We start from the raw sequence: 17,205 nt of genomic DNA on the forward strand, positions 1-17,205 counted from the left end.
AGTTTATGATGTACGCACCTCCACAGCAAAATAATAAATAATCTGCGCATTTGATATAGCACTTTTAATGGCAAGTTCATCCCAAAGCGTTGCATGGGTAATAGCTGTCAAGTGTAGTGATAGTATTTTTATAGTGACAGTAAATAAGGAATCATATATATGTCGAATAAGGCCAACAAGTGCTTATATATAGCGTCATTCATGTTGGATAACGTCTCAGAGGGCTTCACAGGAACGGTGTCAGACACCCAGCAAGAGAGGATAGGAAGGTGACCATATTAAATAATCCTTGCATTTGATATGGTGACTTGTTGCGTCGTCGAGACGTTTCAAAGTGCTTCACAGAATATACTGTGAAGTGAATTGACCGCATATTTTGCAGGTGAAACGTGGCAGCCAATTGTGCACAGCGGCATTCCCACAAACAGTCATGGATTGAGTGACCAAATTCTTCTTATAATTATTATTATTTTCTCATCTCGAAACGCTTAGATAAATAAATAAATAAAAAAAAAATTGAACTTTGCTCCACGGCTGTTTGTGGGACGTGGTTGCGCGCAGACTAGCTGCCGCATTTCGCCCACGAAACACACAGTCGCTCCACTTTACAGTGTGTCCCGTGAAGCTTTTCGAGACGTCTCAACGACGTGATGAAAAGGCGCTGTATCAAATGACAACAACAACAACAACAACAACAGGATGACATTTGTATAGCGTCTTTCACGTTGGGAGGACGTCCCAAAGCGCTGGACAGTGACAGCATTTCAGACCCGAGCTGGTGGGTGGGGAGGTGGGGGGGGGGGGGGAGTCGGAAGGGAAAGGGAGGGTGACCGATGGTGAAGAGGAGGGTCTTGCGGCGGGACTTGAAGGAGGCTAAGGGGAGGGGGTGGGGGGAGGCGAGGCGGAGTGACTGGAGGATGGAGTTCCAGAGGTTGGGGGCAGATTGGCTGAAGGCTCTCCCGCCGACGGTGGTGTGGGTGGGGGTCGGGGGGGGGAATGTGGAACAGCCAGAACCGGCTGAGCGGAGGGAGCGGGCGGGTCGGTAGGGTGGGGCGAGGCCGCCGTGGAGGGTATTCTGATCATTCCTCTTCCTCCTCTCTCGCTCTCTCTCTCTCTCTCTGTGGCACACAAAGTCCCGCGGAGTCCTGTGGCTCAGTGGTTAGAGCACTCGCTTTGCGAGCGAAGAGACCTGAGTTCAATCCCCGGGGGGGGGTTCAGTCGGGGCCAAACCTCGGGCGAGTTTCCTCACTCCCGCACAGAGCCTCATAATAATAATCCCTCCAGAACCTCCCCCCCCCAAAAAAAAAACCAACAATAAATTGGTCATGTTCCGTCCGCCGCTGTCCGTGGGGACGTCGCTGTGCGCAGCGCAATCGGCTGCCGCGTCCGGCCACAAGCGTTACGGTCAGTTCGCTCTACGGTGCGTTCCGGGAAGCGCTTCGGGACGTGAAACGCGTTATTATTATTATTATAATAATAATAATAATAATCCTTGCATTTGATATAGCGCTGTTCACGTCGGGAGGACGTCCCAAAGCGCTTCACAGAACACACTGTAAAGTGAATTGACTGTATATTTGTGGGCGAACGCGGCAGCCAATTGCGCACAGCAATGTCCCACAAACAGTCGGAGATTGAAAAAGACCAATTTTTATTATTGTTGTTGGCTTTTGGAGGGATTATTATTATTGTCACCAAAAGGGGTGAAGCGGACGTTGCCTTTAAAAGTGGGGGGAAAAAAAAACACACGAAACCCCCGGGCACCGTCGCCTTTAAGAAATCCGACGTCATGACGCCGCCGTCCGGGTGGGTGGGAGGGAGGGAGGGAGGGGGCGGGGCGGCGTGACCGTGACGCGACACGTGACGCGACCGTGACGCGACACGTGACGTCAGCGCGTCGGTTTCCAGTGAAACTCACCAGAACTGTGTGAAAACTGACCAAAGTGGGATTTTTTTGCAGATTTTTTTTTCTTTTCTCTCTCTCCTTCTTTTCTCTCTCTCCTTCTTTTCTCTCTCTTTTTCTCTTTCTCTCTTTCAAAAAAAAATTTCATTGAGAGTGGAGTGGAGGGGAGGGGGTGAAAAAAAAAGGAGGGAAAGAAAAGAAGAGAAGAGAAGAGGGGGAAAAAAAGAAAGGAAGGAAGGAAAGAAAGAGAGGGTTGGAGAGAAGGAGAGAGAGAGAGTGAGAGAGAGAGAGAAGGGGGGAAACCAAAAAAAAGGAGTGTAAAATTCTTCCAGAAAGGGAGGACTTTTTTTTTCTATATCTCTTTCCCTCTTTCCTTCTCTCTCTCCAAAAAAAAAGTGGGGGAGAAAAGGAAGGAAAGAAAAGAAAAGAAAAGAAGTGGTTGAGAGTAGGGGGTGGGGTTGGGGGTTGGGGGTTGGTGTTGGGGGGAAGAGAAGGAGACCTATAAAGATTCCCTGGCACTGAGGGCTTTTTTTTTCCCCCTCTCTCCCTCTCTCTCTTTTTTTTTATTGGTATTCTTCTGCCCCGAATGAATTCATTTTAATATATATATTTTTTTTTGAGAGAGTGAGTGAGTGTGTGAGAGAGAGAGAGAGGGAGAAGGGGGGAAATTGGCAAAGAGGAGAGAGAGGGAGAGAGACAGAGAGAGGGAGAAGGGGGGAAATTGGCAAAGGAGAGAAGAGAAAGAGAGGGAGAGAGAAAGAGAAGGTGAGAGAGAGAGAGAGGTGGTGGTGATTGGAGGGAGGAGAAGAAGAATTGGCAAAGAGGGGAGAAAGAGAGAGAGAGAGAGAGGTAGGTAGGTGGGGGGGGAAGGGAAACCCTTGTCAACCTGGCTGCCTCTTGACTGATCCAAACTGGGCTGTGTGTGTGTGTGTGGGAGGGGGTGTAGGTGTGTGGGAGGGGGTGTAGGTGTGTGGGAGGGGGTGTGTGTGTGTGGGAGGGGGTGTGTGGGGGGGGGGTGTGGTGTGTGGGAGGGGGTGGTGTGTGGGAGGGGGTGTAGGTGTGTGGGAGGGGGTGGTGGTGTGTGGGAGGGGGTGTAGGTGTGTGGGAGGGGGTGTAGGTGTGTGGGAGGGGGTGTAGGTGTGTGGGAGGGGTGTAGGTGTGTGGGAGGGGGTGTAGGTGTGTGGGAGGGGGTGTAGGTGTGTGGGAGGGGAGGGGTGTAGGTGTGTGGGAGGGGGTGGTGGTGTGTGGGAGGGGGTGGTGGTGTGTGGGAGGGGGTGTAGGTGTGTGGGAGGGGGTGTAGGTGTGTGGGAGGGGGTGTAGGTGTGTGGGAGGGGGTGGTGGTGTGTGGGAGGGGGTGTAGGTGTGTGGGAGGGGGTGTAGGTGTGTGGGAGGGGGTGGTGGTGGTACCAGTAGTAGTAGCAGTAGTGGGGGGGGGTAGTGAAGCAAGTCTCTCTCATCTCAAAGCCACTTACTTTTCCTTTCCTCTCCTCTCTTCCCCCCCCCTCCCCCCTCCTGACACAGCACAGGGGGGGAGTGAGTGGTGGGTGTGTGTGGGGGTGGGGGGGTGGTGGTGGTGGAGGTAAAAACCCTAAGTGTGTGTTGTGTTGGACTTGCAACTTTTTTTTTATTGGGGGGCTACAAAGTATCCGCCTCTTCTTACCCCACCCCCCACCCCCCGCCCATCCCTCCTCCCCCCCCCCCCCCCAACCCCTCCCATCCCACCCCAACCCCCAAACCCAACCCCCAACACATGTTGACCAACAGGGATCCGCAACCACTGAAGCAGGTCATGGAGCCTCCAGCGACAATGTATCTGCCGCCTGTTCCCTCCCCACCATCACCCCCTCCCCCCCCCCCGCCGCCCCCCCTCCTGCCCTGCTGCACCCCCCCCCCACCAGCCCCCCGAGCCGGGGTTCAGACCAAGAAGAACGCCATCACCGACGACTACAAGGTCACAGCCCAGGTCCTGGGACTGGGCATCAATGGCAAAGTTTTGGAGTGTTTCAGCAAAAAGACTGGAGATAAATTCGCCCTAAAGGTAAAAAAAACAATGCTGTCTCTCTCTCTCTCTCTCTTTTGTGTGTTGTGTGTGTTTTTTTTTTTTTGGGGGGGTCTGGATCATATTAATGATCCTATCGATTTATTTATCTGTTTGTTTGTCTGTCTTCTCTTCTCTTTTTTTTGTTTTTTTTTAAAAAAACGATTGCGTGTCCACCCATAATCTTAAGTCTCTGTGTAAATTATATTATATATTTGTGTGTGGTTATTTATTTATTTATTTATCTATATATATATATATATATATTGTGTGTGTTTATATAGATTATGTGGTGTGTGTTTATATGTATAGTGTGTGTGTTTATATATATATAGTGTGTTTGTTTATGCATATATATAGTGTGTTCCTTTATATAGTGTGTTCCTTTATATATATAGTGTGTTTCTTTATATATATAGTGTGTTTCTTTATATATAGTGTGTTTCTTTATATATATAGTGTGTTTCTTTATATATATAGTGTGTTTCTTTATATATATAGTGTGTTTCTTTATATATATGTGTGTGTGTGTGTGTGAGATGTGTATGAAAGGGAGAGGAGGATAAAATATATATATATATATATATATGTACTGTATATATAGCCTTGTGTTAATTTTCCAACCCCCCCAAAAAAAAAGTTTCTCTCTCTCTCTCTCACACACACACACACTCAATCCAAGCAGAATATCTACCTCAACTATATATCTCGCCAACACCCACCCATCCAGAGTTGGAGTAAATTAATCACAAGTATTATTATATAACGTCTTAACTTCCCTCCAACCAAAGCACTTCCAATCTAAGTAGGATGGTGCAGTCGTGTGTGTAGCTGAGCATTGGGGGGAGGAGAGAGAGAAAGTGTCTGGTAATTCAAAACCACTTTGGGAAACTGCCAAGTACAGTACACAACTTTTGCTCTTTATCTGGAAAATGGTAGCTTTTTTTTTGGGGTGGGGGGGGGGGTGGTGGCGAGCTGACTTGTCTTTTTCACTCTAGATCTGTTAAATTCGAGAGGTCGCGCCCGGTAACTGGTGCCTCACGGCGAGCCTGAGCTTCCTTGGGAGCCGGTAGTAGCTCTGACGCAGGTGAAAGGTTAACTTGTCATCTCCGCATCGACCAGGCCCTTATAGGGAAGGAAATGGTGTTCTGTACATTTCTTTTGTCGCAGGAGGCGAGAGAGGAGTGTGTGCTTCTGTCTCGAGCTGTTTAAATCCGCAGCATGTGGACCTCCTTTCGCACACACCCCCCCCACCCACCCACCCCCGACCCACCCCCCGGTGTGGCTTCAGCAAGCTCTCCCCACCTCCCCCTCCCGCTAGAAAGTCGTCGCCCTTCTTTTTTTTTGTTGCATTGATTTAGACCCACTATTTACAGTTCCTTTCGTTCTGTTTCTTTCTTCTTAAAAAAAACACACACACACACACCTCCGCTGGAAACGTGCTCTGCTCCCTACTTTATTGTGAAAGTGAAATGAATGGTATGTGGGCGAACAGACAGACAGACACACAGACAGACAGACTATCTAACCAGCCCAGGGTTATGGTTGCGTTTCCCACATTTTCGGCATTCCACATTGCCCTCTTCTTGTTCCGTCCATTGGAGCCACATTTTTTTGGTGTGTAACAGCAACTCCTTTGATGTCTAATTATAGTTGAACTTTGGAGGCCCTGTCGAGTTGAATAAGTTTTGACGGCCTGCGCTTTGCTCAGGGCATAGATTTGGAGTCACTGATGTTGGGTCAGATTCTCTGCTCATTTCGTGCTGGAATTAGAGCAGAGAGGGTTGAGGGGAATTTGAATAGAGGTGTTCACAATTCTGACGGGTTTTGATGGAGTAAATCAGGGGAGACTGTTTCCACAGGTGGGTGGATCGTTAATCAGAGGGCACAGATTTAAGATAATTGGCAAAAAAAAACGAGAAGGGAATATGAGATTTTTTTTACGCATAGAGTTGTTACTATCTCATCCTCACCTACAAGGCCATTCACGGCCTCGCTCCCTCCTACCTCTCCGACCTACTATCCCCCCACGTACCTGCCCATACCCTCCGTTTCTCTGGCTCCGGTCTGCTCCATATCCCCCGCCCCAACCGCCCTACCATCGATGGCCGGGCTTTCAGCCCCGAGGCTCTGGAACTCTATCCCCAGTGCCTTCGCCGCTTCCTCCCTTTCCTCCTTCAAGGCCGGTCTCAAGACCTTTCTCTTTGACCGTGCCTTCAGCTCCCCTCTCGACTCTTTCCCCTGATCGCTCCCTCACTTCCTTGCCCTCACCCTGACCATTTCCCCACTGCTCGGGTCCCGACCCAACTGTCCAGCGCCTTGGGACGTCCTCCCGATGTGAAAGGCGCTCTAGAAATGCAATCTTGTTGTTGTTGTTGTAACTGGAATGTACTGCCTGAAAGTGTGGTGGAAGCAGATTCAATAATACTTTTCAAAAGGGAATTGGATGTATACTTGAAAAGGAAAAGTTTGTGGGGAAAGAGTGGGGGAGTGGGACTAGTTGGATGATAATGATCATAATCCTTGCATTTGACATAGTGCTTTTCACGTCTTCTCGACGTCTCAAAGCGCTTCATAGAATATACTGTAAAGCGAATTGACTGTATATTTGTGGGCGAAACGTGGCCGCCAATTGCGCACAGCAGTTCTTTCAACGGCGTCTTTGAAAAAGCAGGATAGCTCTTTCAAAGAGCCGTCGCAGGCATGATGGGCCGAATGGCCTCCTTCTGTGCCGTATGATTCTACGGGTCCAATTATGGATCTAAGCGTAAAGAGAGAAAAAAATGTGAACTTTACTCTGTGTTGACACTGTGATCGTCACTTGCTGAGCTGGGGTGACGCTAATTTGTGTTGCAAACACTTACATACGATTGTGTTCTATCCAGTATTTACCTACTATATATATATATATGTATATATATATACACACACGCTGTTCCCATGTCGCCATCTGTGCCAGTCTCTTTTAGTTTATCTTGTGGTTATGCTTTGTTACATTTCACCTATCCAGTTTGTTTATTTCCTACTTGCCAATTTATCATTAACAAAAAAAAAGCAAAGGAATCCACTGTACGGTGCATTTGACTGGTTTCACTTCAGTGCTGGGAATAACAATAATAATCCTTGCATTTGAAATAACGCCTTATCATGTCGTCGAGACGTCTCAAAGGGCCTCACTAATATACTGTAGAGTGAATTGACTGTGTGTTTTGCGGAGATAGATACTCTCTGTGCGACAATATCAGATTTACTGAATTACTAATGGCAGTTTTATGTGGGTTCTCCCAGATTTAAGGTCAGAAAAAAAAAGTTGTTTTTCTTTACTGCGAGACCAGATAACCAGATCTGCGGGGAGAGAATCGTCTCACTCGCTTCCTCCAGTCATGTCACTGAAATTTGGGTCATTGTTTGACAAAAGCTATTCTAACTAGATAGCTTTGTGTAACTGATAAGACTGGTGCACTTCACTGATTACTACTGTAGTAATGGAATGTGTGGCCTAGTCTTTACAGGTTTGGTTCAGCAATCTGGAGACACTTATGTCTGACTCTGTATGTTTTCTTGGGCTGGCATTGGGATTAACACAAGATGGTGTGGATGTCTCAAAGTGCTTTGTAGGATTTTTATTCTTAAGTGAGTATTTTTGTAGGCAAACACTGGGGGGGGCCAATTTGCGCACAGGGATATCCCACCTACAACCGTCCACAAAATGAAGAAAAGAGCCAAGAAAGTACAATATTATTGTAATAAATGGTAGAATATCACTAATAAATTATAATCGGGTCACCCAATCCACGACTGTTTGCGGGACACTGTTGTGCGCAATTGGCTGCCGTGTTTCGCCCTCAAAGCACACAGCCAACTTACTTTACAATATATTCTGTGAAGCTCTTTAAGACGCCCTGACTACGTGATAAGGAGAAATATCGAATGCAAGGATTATTATAAAGTTAACCAAGTTTTTGATCCAATCTTGGGCATTGGACACGCACTGGCTCACAACACCCAAATTATTCATTGCACTGCAACTTGCACTATTCAAATCCTGAGGTGTGTTAATCAGGTTTGCTTCCGCTGTGAGTGAAATATACTTTCTGCTGCCTGTACCAGAGCGGGACATCAATAACGATTATTGAATTGTACATTTTAATGCAGCTGTGCACGTTTAACGCAGTCAAGAGGAACCATCATTTTTTTTTATAGAGAAAATCCTCCTCCCCGCAGGAAGCTGTGCGTTTTATCCCCTTCCTCTCGGTCTCCCTGTTAATGTTGATGTTCTGGCCTTGTGTTTTTCAAGGCTCCACCCAGTGCAACGCCAGTCAGGTCACGGGAGATCATCGGTTCAAATCCTGTTCTGTGCCGAGTGAGTTGGCTGATCTCAACCAAATTGGCTGGTTGTTAGGCAGCTATAAATTGACCCAAGTTCCCCAGAGGGAGGGAGGAGAAATCAATCAGGGTTTCCATTCTGGATCACTGTGGAACAGATCATATCTTAATAATAATAATAATCCTTGCATTTGATATCGCGCCTTATAATAATAATAATCCTTGCATTTGATATAGCGCTTTTCACGTCGGGAGGACGTCCCAAAGCGCTTCACAGAACACACTGTAAAGTGAATTGACTGTATATTTGTGGGCGAACGCGGCAGCCAATTGTGCACAGCAATGTCCCACAAACAGTCGTGGATTGACGATGACCAATTTATTATTGTTTTTGGTTTTGGAGGGATTATTATTAGGTTCTGTGTGGAGTAAGGAAACTTGCCCAAGGTTTCGCCCTCTGCCTGGAATTGAACTCAGGTCTCTCGCTCGCAAAGCGAGTGCTCTAACCACTGAGCTACAGGGCGTATGTCATCGAGGCGTTCCACAGAATGCATAAATTGAATTGACCGTGGATTTTGTGGGCAAAACGCAGCAGCCAATGGCGCACAGCGGTGTCCCACAAACCGTTGCGGATTGAGTGCCTAATTTATTTATATATTTATGTATTTATTTATTTGGAGGGATTGTTACCCCTGGAAAGTGATCCACGAATCAACTAAGAACCGGGTCCCTAATTACTGCTGGGTTTTATCAGTCTCCAGGTGAGCGTGGTAACCATTACGCTCCAGGTCTGCACACCTTGGTTGTGACGAGCTTATCGTCAAACATTCAGTGCTAACAACTCCCCGCAAAGGCTCACTCATAATTATAATAACAATTACATTTGGACCTCTGATCCCCGTAGACCCTCTCCCCAGAAAAGGAAACTTCAGAGGGAAGGGGAGGGCCACCGTTGCGCGTTTCGTTTCACAAACACAAACTTTTTGTGATCACAAATGAAACCCAAACAAAGGCTCCAGTACCGAAACGGCAAAACTTGCAGTAATGTTTCGGTTTTGGAAATGAATACCTGAAACGCTCTTTTCAGTACTGAAAGTTTGCGTTTCAAAATAAAAAAAAAACAACACTTGGAAATTTAAATAAACTCTTCCTCGCATACAGCCACCCCCCCCCCTGCCCCCCACCGCCCCCCACCGCCCCCCCCCCAATTCACCAGCATGTTGCAGATTAAATTGATGGTGAAACTACTGTCTTTTGAACAAACTGGGTGTGTTTTTGCTTGATCGGGGATAGAAACGTTAAATTGTGTGTATTTTTATGTGTGTGTGTATCTATAGTGTGTGTGTATGTATACACATACATCTATATGTTTGGGTGTGTGTGTGTGTATATGTGAGCGCGTGTAAAAAGACATGGCAGTGAAATAGCAGTCGGTGTCTGCAATCACGGACTGACTGACAAGTGTTCCTTTGTTTTCCGTCATTAACAAGCCCTAAAGGAGCCTTCAGGCGGCCATCAAATACGCTGTCACTATCAATTCATTCGAGTGTCAGTTCCGTCTGTATACTTTCACATAGATTACTGATCGTTGTTGTAAACGTACAAAGTTGCAACCGGTTTTAGGAGAGAAAATTCCCGCCCTCTCTCCCTGTGAAGGTTGAAAAGAACCATATGAAACGAGATATATGCACCCGCACATCCCCTGTGTACTTTGTAACGGCCTATCTCTCTCAAGCTGTTCATTCAAACCATGAAATCTTGTCAAATATTGTTTGTTTGCGGACTCATTGTTTGCAAAGTCTGTCTGCTAGGATTCAAGCGAGCGTTTCTTCCCTTGTAAAACTCAGTCCGCCCCATTGTTCTTATATAAAATACTTGCATTTGTTTCTTCAAATGCTGCAAACTTGCTGCCACGGGAGAGAAACCTTGGCGTGTGGCAAGAGCATAAGTCCTGAGACTTTTCATGCAGTGTTTCGTGCAGCCCCAAACTCTATAATTATTATAATAATAATTTGCATTTGATATAACGCCTTATCACATCATTGAGACATCTCAAAGTACACAGGGAGTGTGTGTGTATCTTGTTATATATAGTTCACAGAATATACTGTAAAGTGAAGTGACTGTATGTTGTGGGGGAAAGGTGCTATCAAAATAGACACCGAATAATTAAAAAAAAAACACCGTTTTACTTTTTGGGGAGTTTAAAAATACGACCTTGATGGGCCTTACTATTGCGTATGAAAGATTAGCCGCTACTCTCCGACAATCTCTGGCTGTGTGAGCGTCTGCCTATTTCAGCTTCTAAGAAGATAAGACTGTTAAGAATTTGCTCGACGAAAGAAGGCCAAGGTCCATCCATTTCGCCTCGCGCCATCTTGGCAACCGCTTGCACATGTCATGTCCCAAACTATATCCTGCATCCCACGATATTATTTCCAAAAAGGAATGTGTCTAATTTGCTTCTGAAAGAAACAACGCTTTCTGCTCCCACGGTCTCCCCAGGGGAGCCTGTCGCATACAAAGCTCTGCTGCCCGTCTCCGTCACTGATGGCTGCCTTCAATCGGGGAATGTGGAAGAGTGGGGAAATCCCAAAGGGAAACCTGGGTTTGCTGTGTCCGCGGGTAAACCGTGGGCGGGCAGATCATTGTTTTGCGTCAGCCATGTGTCTGACTCACGTGGAAACCAATCTCCGTGCTTCAGAGTCTCCAAACCAACCTACAGGGAATTCTGCGCACAGTATCTATGGTTTTTGTTGTGTTCCGGAGTGCGTACTCTCTCCCTGATAGAATACCCAGTTGCCGGAGAGTTTAGGCCCGGGTTGGGAAGAGCCAAGGCTTGGCGATCCCACATTACGTGTTGGGGGTACTGTTAGCGTTTAATTAATGTCCTGGCCAACAGTTGGATAAGCAGGAACAGTCCCTCCACGGGAGAGAGTGCGCACTCCATTCCACCAACTTATCTCTGGAATTTCCACATGTCGGTGGGCGGCATGGACTTCTCAGCTTGGTTTGGAGACTCTTAAGCAGGGTGATGGGTTTCCGCGCGTGTCAGACCCCCGGCTGAACAAGAAAAACAAACAAGCTCCAAACAATGCTCTTAAGATACTCCGAGGCACAGAACAATAAGACGCAGGTTCAGGGGTATTAAGGATAATGTCATGACACTACAGAAAGTATTGTATGACGCACAATGTAAATAACAAATGACTCAGAGGACTTGCCCAGAAGGGTGGTTGAGGCTGGGATGATGTACTACTTTCAGCAACGGCTTGAATCTGACTGTGATGGGAAGATGACGGGGGAGTGATGGGGCAGTGTTCTAGAGAGAGGAGATCTTCTTCCTCTCCCCTCTGTACCACCATCAGTTGCTGAGCTTTCAGTCACCACATCCCTAACCTCTTGAACTCCCTCTGTCCAGCCCTCTCGATCCGTTTCCAAATCACACCTTAAAACGTGCTTTGGGACTTTGCTGTGCGCAACTGGCTGCCGCGTTTCACCCACAAAATAAACCATCAATCCACTTTACAATATATTCTGCGATGCGGTTTGATATGTCTCAAGGACGTAATAAGGCGCTATATCAAATGTAAAGATTAATTAGTATTGTTAAAACCTACTTTATTGACCGCACTAATTCCCACCTCTCTCTTTATGGCATCCGACTCTGTTATCGGGAAGCACTCCAAGACATTATCCCCTGTAAAGGATGCTGCGTAAATGCAAGTTCTCCCTCAGTATGTCTCTTGCGAATTCAGTTTTTGGGACTGAACCATTGAATTAAAATGCACTGAGATGCCTAAACCTGTCTTGACGGTAGCGCTTGCCCAGAGTGTGGCAAATATGGGGTTAACAGGCCCGCGATGACACACACAAACACACACACGCACACACTACCCAGTTTTCCTTTGGCGTCTGCATTTAAAGTTTAATCTTCAAATAACCCCCACCCTCTCGAACCGCAATCATCGAAAAATTGTGAGTTTAGAGAACCGAGGGAGTCACCTTGAAAGTGGACTCACTTAGTATCAAAATGTCATCTCTGAACCTTATGATTCAATGCAACATATTTTTTCTGTCCTTTCCCGAGGTCCCTGCGCCTGTGTCGGTTGTGCAGTCGCTGTGGCTGAGATGATTCATTGCTCTGAGCAACGTGCAACATGTCTGCAGCGCTTGTATCACAGCCCAGTGAGCGAGTGCGGAGCAAAGCAGGACATGAAGTGACTTGTCAGCTGACAGCAAGTCAGGTTTGCTGTGTGTGAGAGGGAGAGAGCGAGAGGGAGAGAGATTTCCATCTCCCATCGCCAGTTGCTTGCTGACTTGTGTTCCGTTTGTTGAAAACGTGCAATCGAATTTAAAAGGCCTCTTCCCTCCTGTTTAATCATAATTATAAGCTTAATCCTTGCATTCAATACAACGCCTCATCACGTCGTCGAGACGTCTCAAATGGCTTCACTGGATTGACCTGCGTGTGTCCCAGTTCAAACAGCACGTGGGTCGTGTGAGCAACTTGAAAAATATCCCCTTCCCTTCCTGAGCTGTGCTCTGATGAGTTCCAGACTCTTACTCGGGGCTTTAATCGGAGGCGTTTTTAAATCAGTAAGTCAATGAGCAGACGAAGACTTGATATCGCCGTCTCGAAGCACGTTATAACAGCCGCGTGCAACGTCTGTGCTTGGAGGCAAATTGCTGAAGCTGTTTTGCACGCAGAAAAGGTCCAGCGCTTGATCGTGAAGGGAATAAACCAGTTTTACTGGAGGATTATAGACCAGGGACACTGGGAGAAACTCCCTTCTCTTTTTTAAATGTGTCGGCCTGCACGATGCCGTCTACACTTTATGGTAAATCCTGTAAAGCCCTTTTAAACGTCCTCTCGATGTGAAAGGCACTTAATAATAATAATAATAATCTCTTGCATTTGATTATAGTGATTTATCATATTGTTGAGACATCTGAAAGCGCTTCACAAAATGTACTGTAAAGTGGATTGTGTATTATGTGGGTGAAACGTAAGGGGCAATATCAAATACAGAGCCTGTTGATGTTAATTAAATAGTGTCTCAGGATCTTTAAGTGCCTCCTAAGTGCTTGGTTTCACCTTGCATCCAGAGGGCGGCACCTCCGACACTACAGCCCCCCCCCCCAGCATGTCAGCCTGGAGCGTCAGCCTGGACTGCGATCTCAAAGTCCCGACGTGGGGGCTTGAACCCACAACCTTCCGACCCAGAGGCGAGAGCGCTACCCACTGAGCTGAATGTTCAGCTTAGACGTCTGCTTTTATTGACCCTGGAGCACAACAGATGGCTGAGCCTACAAGACAAGGTTGTTACAAATTTCAGGCGTCCGAGATTGGTGACACTGCAATGATTTGTTGATGCTTTTTGAACCCTGAGATTGTAGGACTTTTGATGCTCTCCCTACAGCTTTTCGGCACGATACGGACACTTTTGCACACTTAATTTGACCGTGAGGAAGGATGAATGTAAGGGTTATCGCCTTCCATCCTTCTGGAGGTGGAATTCTGTGTTCTGTTTACGTCATTTGTTGGGGGTGAGGGTTGGGGAGAAAGGAGGAGAGAGCAAGAGAGTCTCGATCATTGTGATTCACCATCAGGTTATGGGAGGAATCAAAGCAGTGACTTACAAGGTTATATCTGCTGTCTATTATGGGTGGAGAGGATGATTGAATGAGTGTTTCACATTTGTAACCTAAGGCGTGACTCCCATTACATTCGGAGTTGCTGCTTTTTTGGGGTTTGGGGCTCAGGTCAGGAGCAGGGGGACAGGGGGATTGAAAGAGGAACGGAAATGTCCCGTTTGCTTTTGGATGCAAGTAGATTAACAGTACATTTGTGACGTATAATAATGCTTGCGTTTGATATAGCGGCTTATTACGTCGCTGAGACGTCTCAGGCGATTCACAGGATATGTGGTAAAGTGGAATGACTGCATTTTGTGGGCAAAACATGGCAGCCAGTTTGTACACAGCTCTGTCCCCCAAACAGCCATGGGGTGGTTGACCAATTTTTATTGGGGGGGGGGGATTTGTTGGCCAGGACACTGGGAGAGAGAAAGACTCCCTTCTCTTTTCGAATAGCGCCACGGGATCTTTTAACGTTTCATCCGAAGGACGGCACCTCTGACAAAGCAACACCCAAGACTCCCCACCCTCCCACCCCCAGCACCGCATTGGAGTGTCAGCCTAGACTATGCAATTCTAAGTCCTGACACGAGGCTTGAACCCACAACCTTCTGGCTCGGAGGCTGGAACGGTACCGACTGAGCCAGCCTGACACCATCTTCCTATTCGCTTTGAAGACAGGGCTGGTGATGTGGAAGGGAGATAGATAGGTGCTATAATTCTCTGAATCAATTCAGCCTCACTCACCCAGTGATGGACAGCTCGCTGACAGGAGACTTCAGCTGCAGTACAATAGGACGCTTGTGCCGAATGGGTAACTAACTGCCTGAGCACCAATTTAGCAGAAATGAACTGGCTCAGGGAATGTCGATTGAGTTGTGTAAAACGATCCTTCTGATATTTTTTAATTAGTTCACTGCTGCCATCCTTTATAATAAAGCCTAATTGTTTACTGCAGGGCGAGGTTAGCAACTCGAGAGAACAAGTTGCCAGAGACTGCTGCTGTGAATCCGAGGGTGGCAACCTGCCAAACTGTTTAAAGGGGAAGCTTCCTTGTGGGATTTGAGAAAAAAAATTGGCAAACTTTTCTTTTCCACTCGATGGCACCCGCACAGTTACCCAGGACGGTCATCCCATTGTCGGGGGGGGGGGGGGGGGGGGGGGAACGATCAATTAAAGGCGCTTTGTATCGCGAGCGTGTGCCAAATTGTAAAGCTCTCTGGGACGCTATCCTGTGTGAGGGGTGCTACATAAATGCAAGTTGTTGTTGTTGTATTGGGCTATTGACTGGGGCTTTTCTGGGTTGATGCTCAAGTCCAGTATGTGGGGTGGGGCTGGAGGAAAACTAGGAAGCAGAGCGCTGTATTGTCACAGGTGCTGAACTGAGGATGAGATGCGATTCTGACTGCTTTCTTTATACTGTACTGCAGGGGCTGGTGTGCAGTGAATTAATTGTGAAGCCGACAAACATAAAGCTTACAGCTGTCTGTGGACAAACAGACCGTTCGGAGTTGCCTCCCCAGGTCTAGTGCTTGTTGACACAACGAAAATCTCCTTTCTATGATTCTTATTCAGAAGGCCTCATGGAGAGCGTGTTTGAGATGTTCTAACTGTGTTCTCCGACAGTGGTTCTGATTTTCTTTCTTTGCATTCCTCTGTGGGAGACACCGAGTGAAAGTTGCTGTGTGAGGAGGCAGAACCAGTTCAGGGTTGCTGACTCTCTTCCTAGCAAGGTGATCCAGAATGTAATTGAGAGCAAGTCTTCTCAGGTTTGAGAGCAGCCGTCTACTTATACCCCGAGCCAGAATCCTTGAGGGGGGCAGTGAAAGAGCAGAGAGGTGGATTAAGTCTCTAAATAGCCTCGTTCTGAGATAAAGATGGTTCTTTTATTTTAGGATTTCGGATGAGCCGAGAAAACAGGTAATTTTTGTGGGACCTTGAATTATGCTAAAATGGCTGCCATGTTTACCTAAAAACAGTCACTGCACTCGACTGAATTCCCCTGTGAAAAACAGGCATTGCGACATTGCAGATGCTATATATACTACAGTAAGCATCATTATTATTGAGTAAACTGTCCATTCTTTCCTGCAAGTGAGGGACTTTAGGAATAGAGACCACAAAGCTTGTCGAGACTGCTGTTCCTCCAGTTTATTAAATTGTGGCAGATCTTCAAAAGCCTTACTTTCCAAGTGTTTAATACCCATAGTTATAAATATCCCAAATGACGTAATGAAACCTACTGTGTTTCTGGGGCTGTGTGTGTGTGTGTGTGTGTGCACCTTGCCCAGGTACTAACGCAGGAAATAAACTATCTATAAAGGCAGTGAGGTTTAAATAAATTATCAGCAACAGATGCCGTGTCCTATTCAATATCCACAAAGCAGTTAAATTGTCCACTGAAATCCTCTGCAATACTCCCAATTCATTCTCTTTGTATAAAGTTGTACAAAGCTACTCAGACAGTTAATTTTAACAGACATTCAGCAACAATGAGTTTGCTTTTTGTGTGTGTTTATATATATATATATATATATACGCACTGGAGTGAAAGGCTGGCCAGAGTGGGTGGGTTGGATGCAAACTTTTTTTTCTTAATCTGCGTAAAATATTCCCATCAAGTGATTCAGCCGGAAAGTGATTTGAGTGGGAGCACGTCAAACAGTAGCGGAGTGACTTTCAGTAAAAATATTGATTGCCCCTTTGGCAGTGACATCCTCCTTTCATAAGATGGGAAATGTTTTTTTTCTTGGCCCGTTTACAAGCTGCCTCCTGCCTTGGGTAATTTGGATGAAGAATCAGTGAGTTCACTGTTTTTTTTTTCATCTCTCCCCACTTCACCCGCCCGCAGTTATTGTAATGGAATTGTCTGGGCATTGCTGTGTGTAATTGGCTGTCGCGATTCGCCAACAAAATACACAGTCCATTCACTTTACAGTAAGTATGTTGTGTGAAGCGCTTCGAGACGTATCAACGATGTGATCAGGCATTCTGTCAAATGCAAGGATTATTATTATTAAAACATTGAGCTGGGGTGAGTGCTCCTGCTCTGTAACCACTGAACTGATCGCAGCTCAACTGGATGGTTTGCTTCATTGTTCTGTTTTACTTAATCTAATCTGCGGCGGTCTATTGTGGGGTGGGTGGGGTCAATTGTTATAGTAATCTTTTAAACACTAAAGTACCAACTCCAATTTGAAAGCCATGATGTACTTATATACAGCAAACTCCTGATAACTAGTCACTCCAAGGGATTAAGGGTTCAGTGACGAATTATCGGGACCGGCGAGTTAGTACA

General features: G+C 46.5%; 1 protein-coding gene across 1 annotated transcript in view; it reads left to right on the plus strand.

Annotated features, from left to right (window-relative positions):
* The first annotated feature begins 1,789 nt into the window (after nucleotides 1-1,789).
* Nucleotides 1,790-17,205, plus strand: part of LOC103182495 (MAPK activated protein kinase 2) — a 58,975-nt gene continuing 43,559 nt past the window's right edge. The window contains exons 1-2 of the mRNA XM_042342247.1: nucleotides 1,790-1,806; nucleotides 3,782-3,941. Coding sequence (XP_042198181.1) covers nucleotides 1,790-1,806; nucleotides 3,782-3,941 — 177 coding nt within the window. The remainder of the gene's footprint in view (nucleotides 1,807-3,781; nucleotides 3,942-17,205) is intronic.

This window comes from Callorhinchus milii, unplaced genomic scaffold (assembly GCF_018977255.1).
Source record: "Callorhinchus milii isolate IMCB2004 unplaced genomic scaffold, IMCB_Cmil_1.0 Scaffold19, whole genome shotgun sequence".
Taxonomy (NCBI): Eukaryota; Metazoa; Chordata; class Chondrichthyes; order Chimaeriformes; family Callorhinchidae; genus Callorhinchus; species Callorhinchus milii.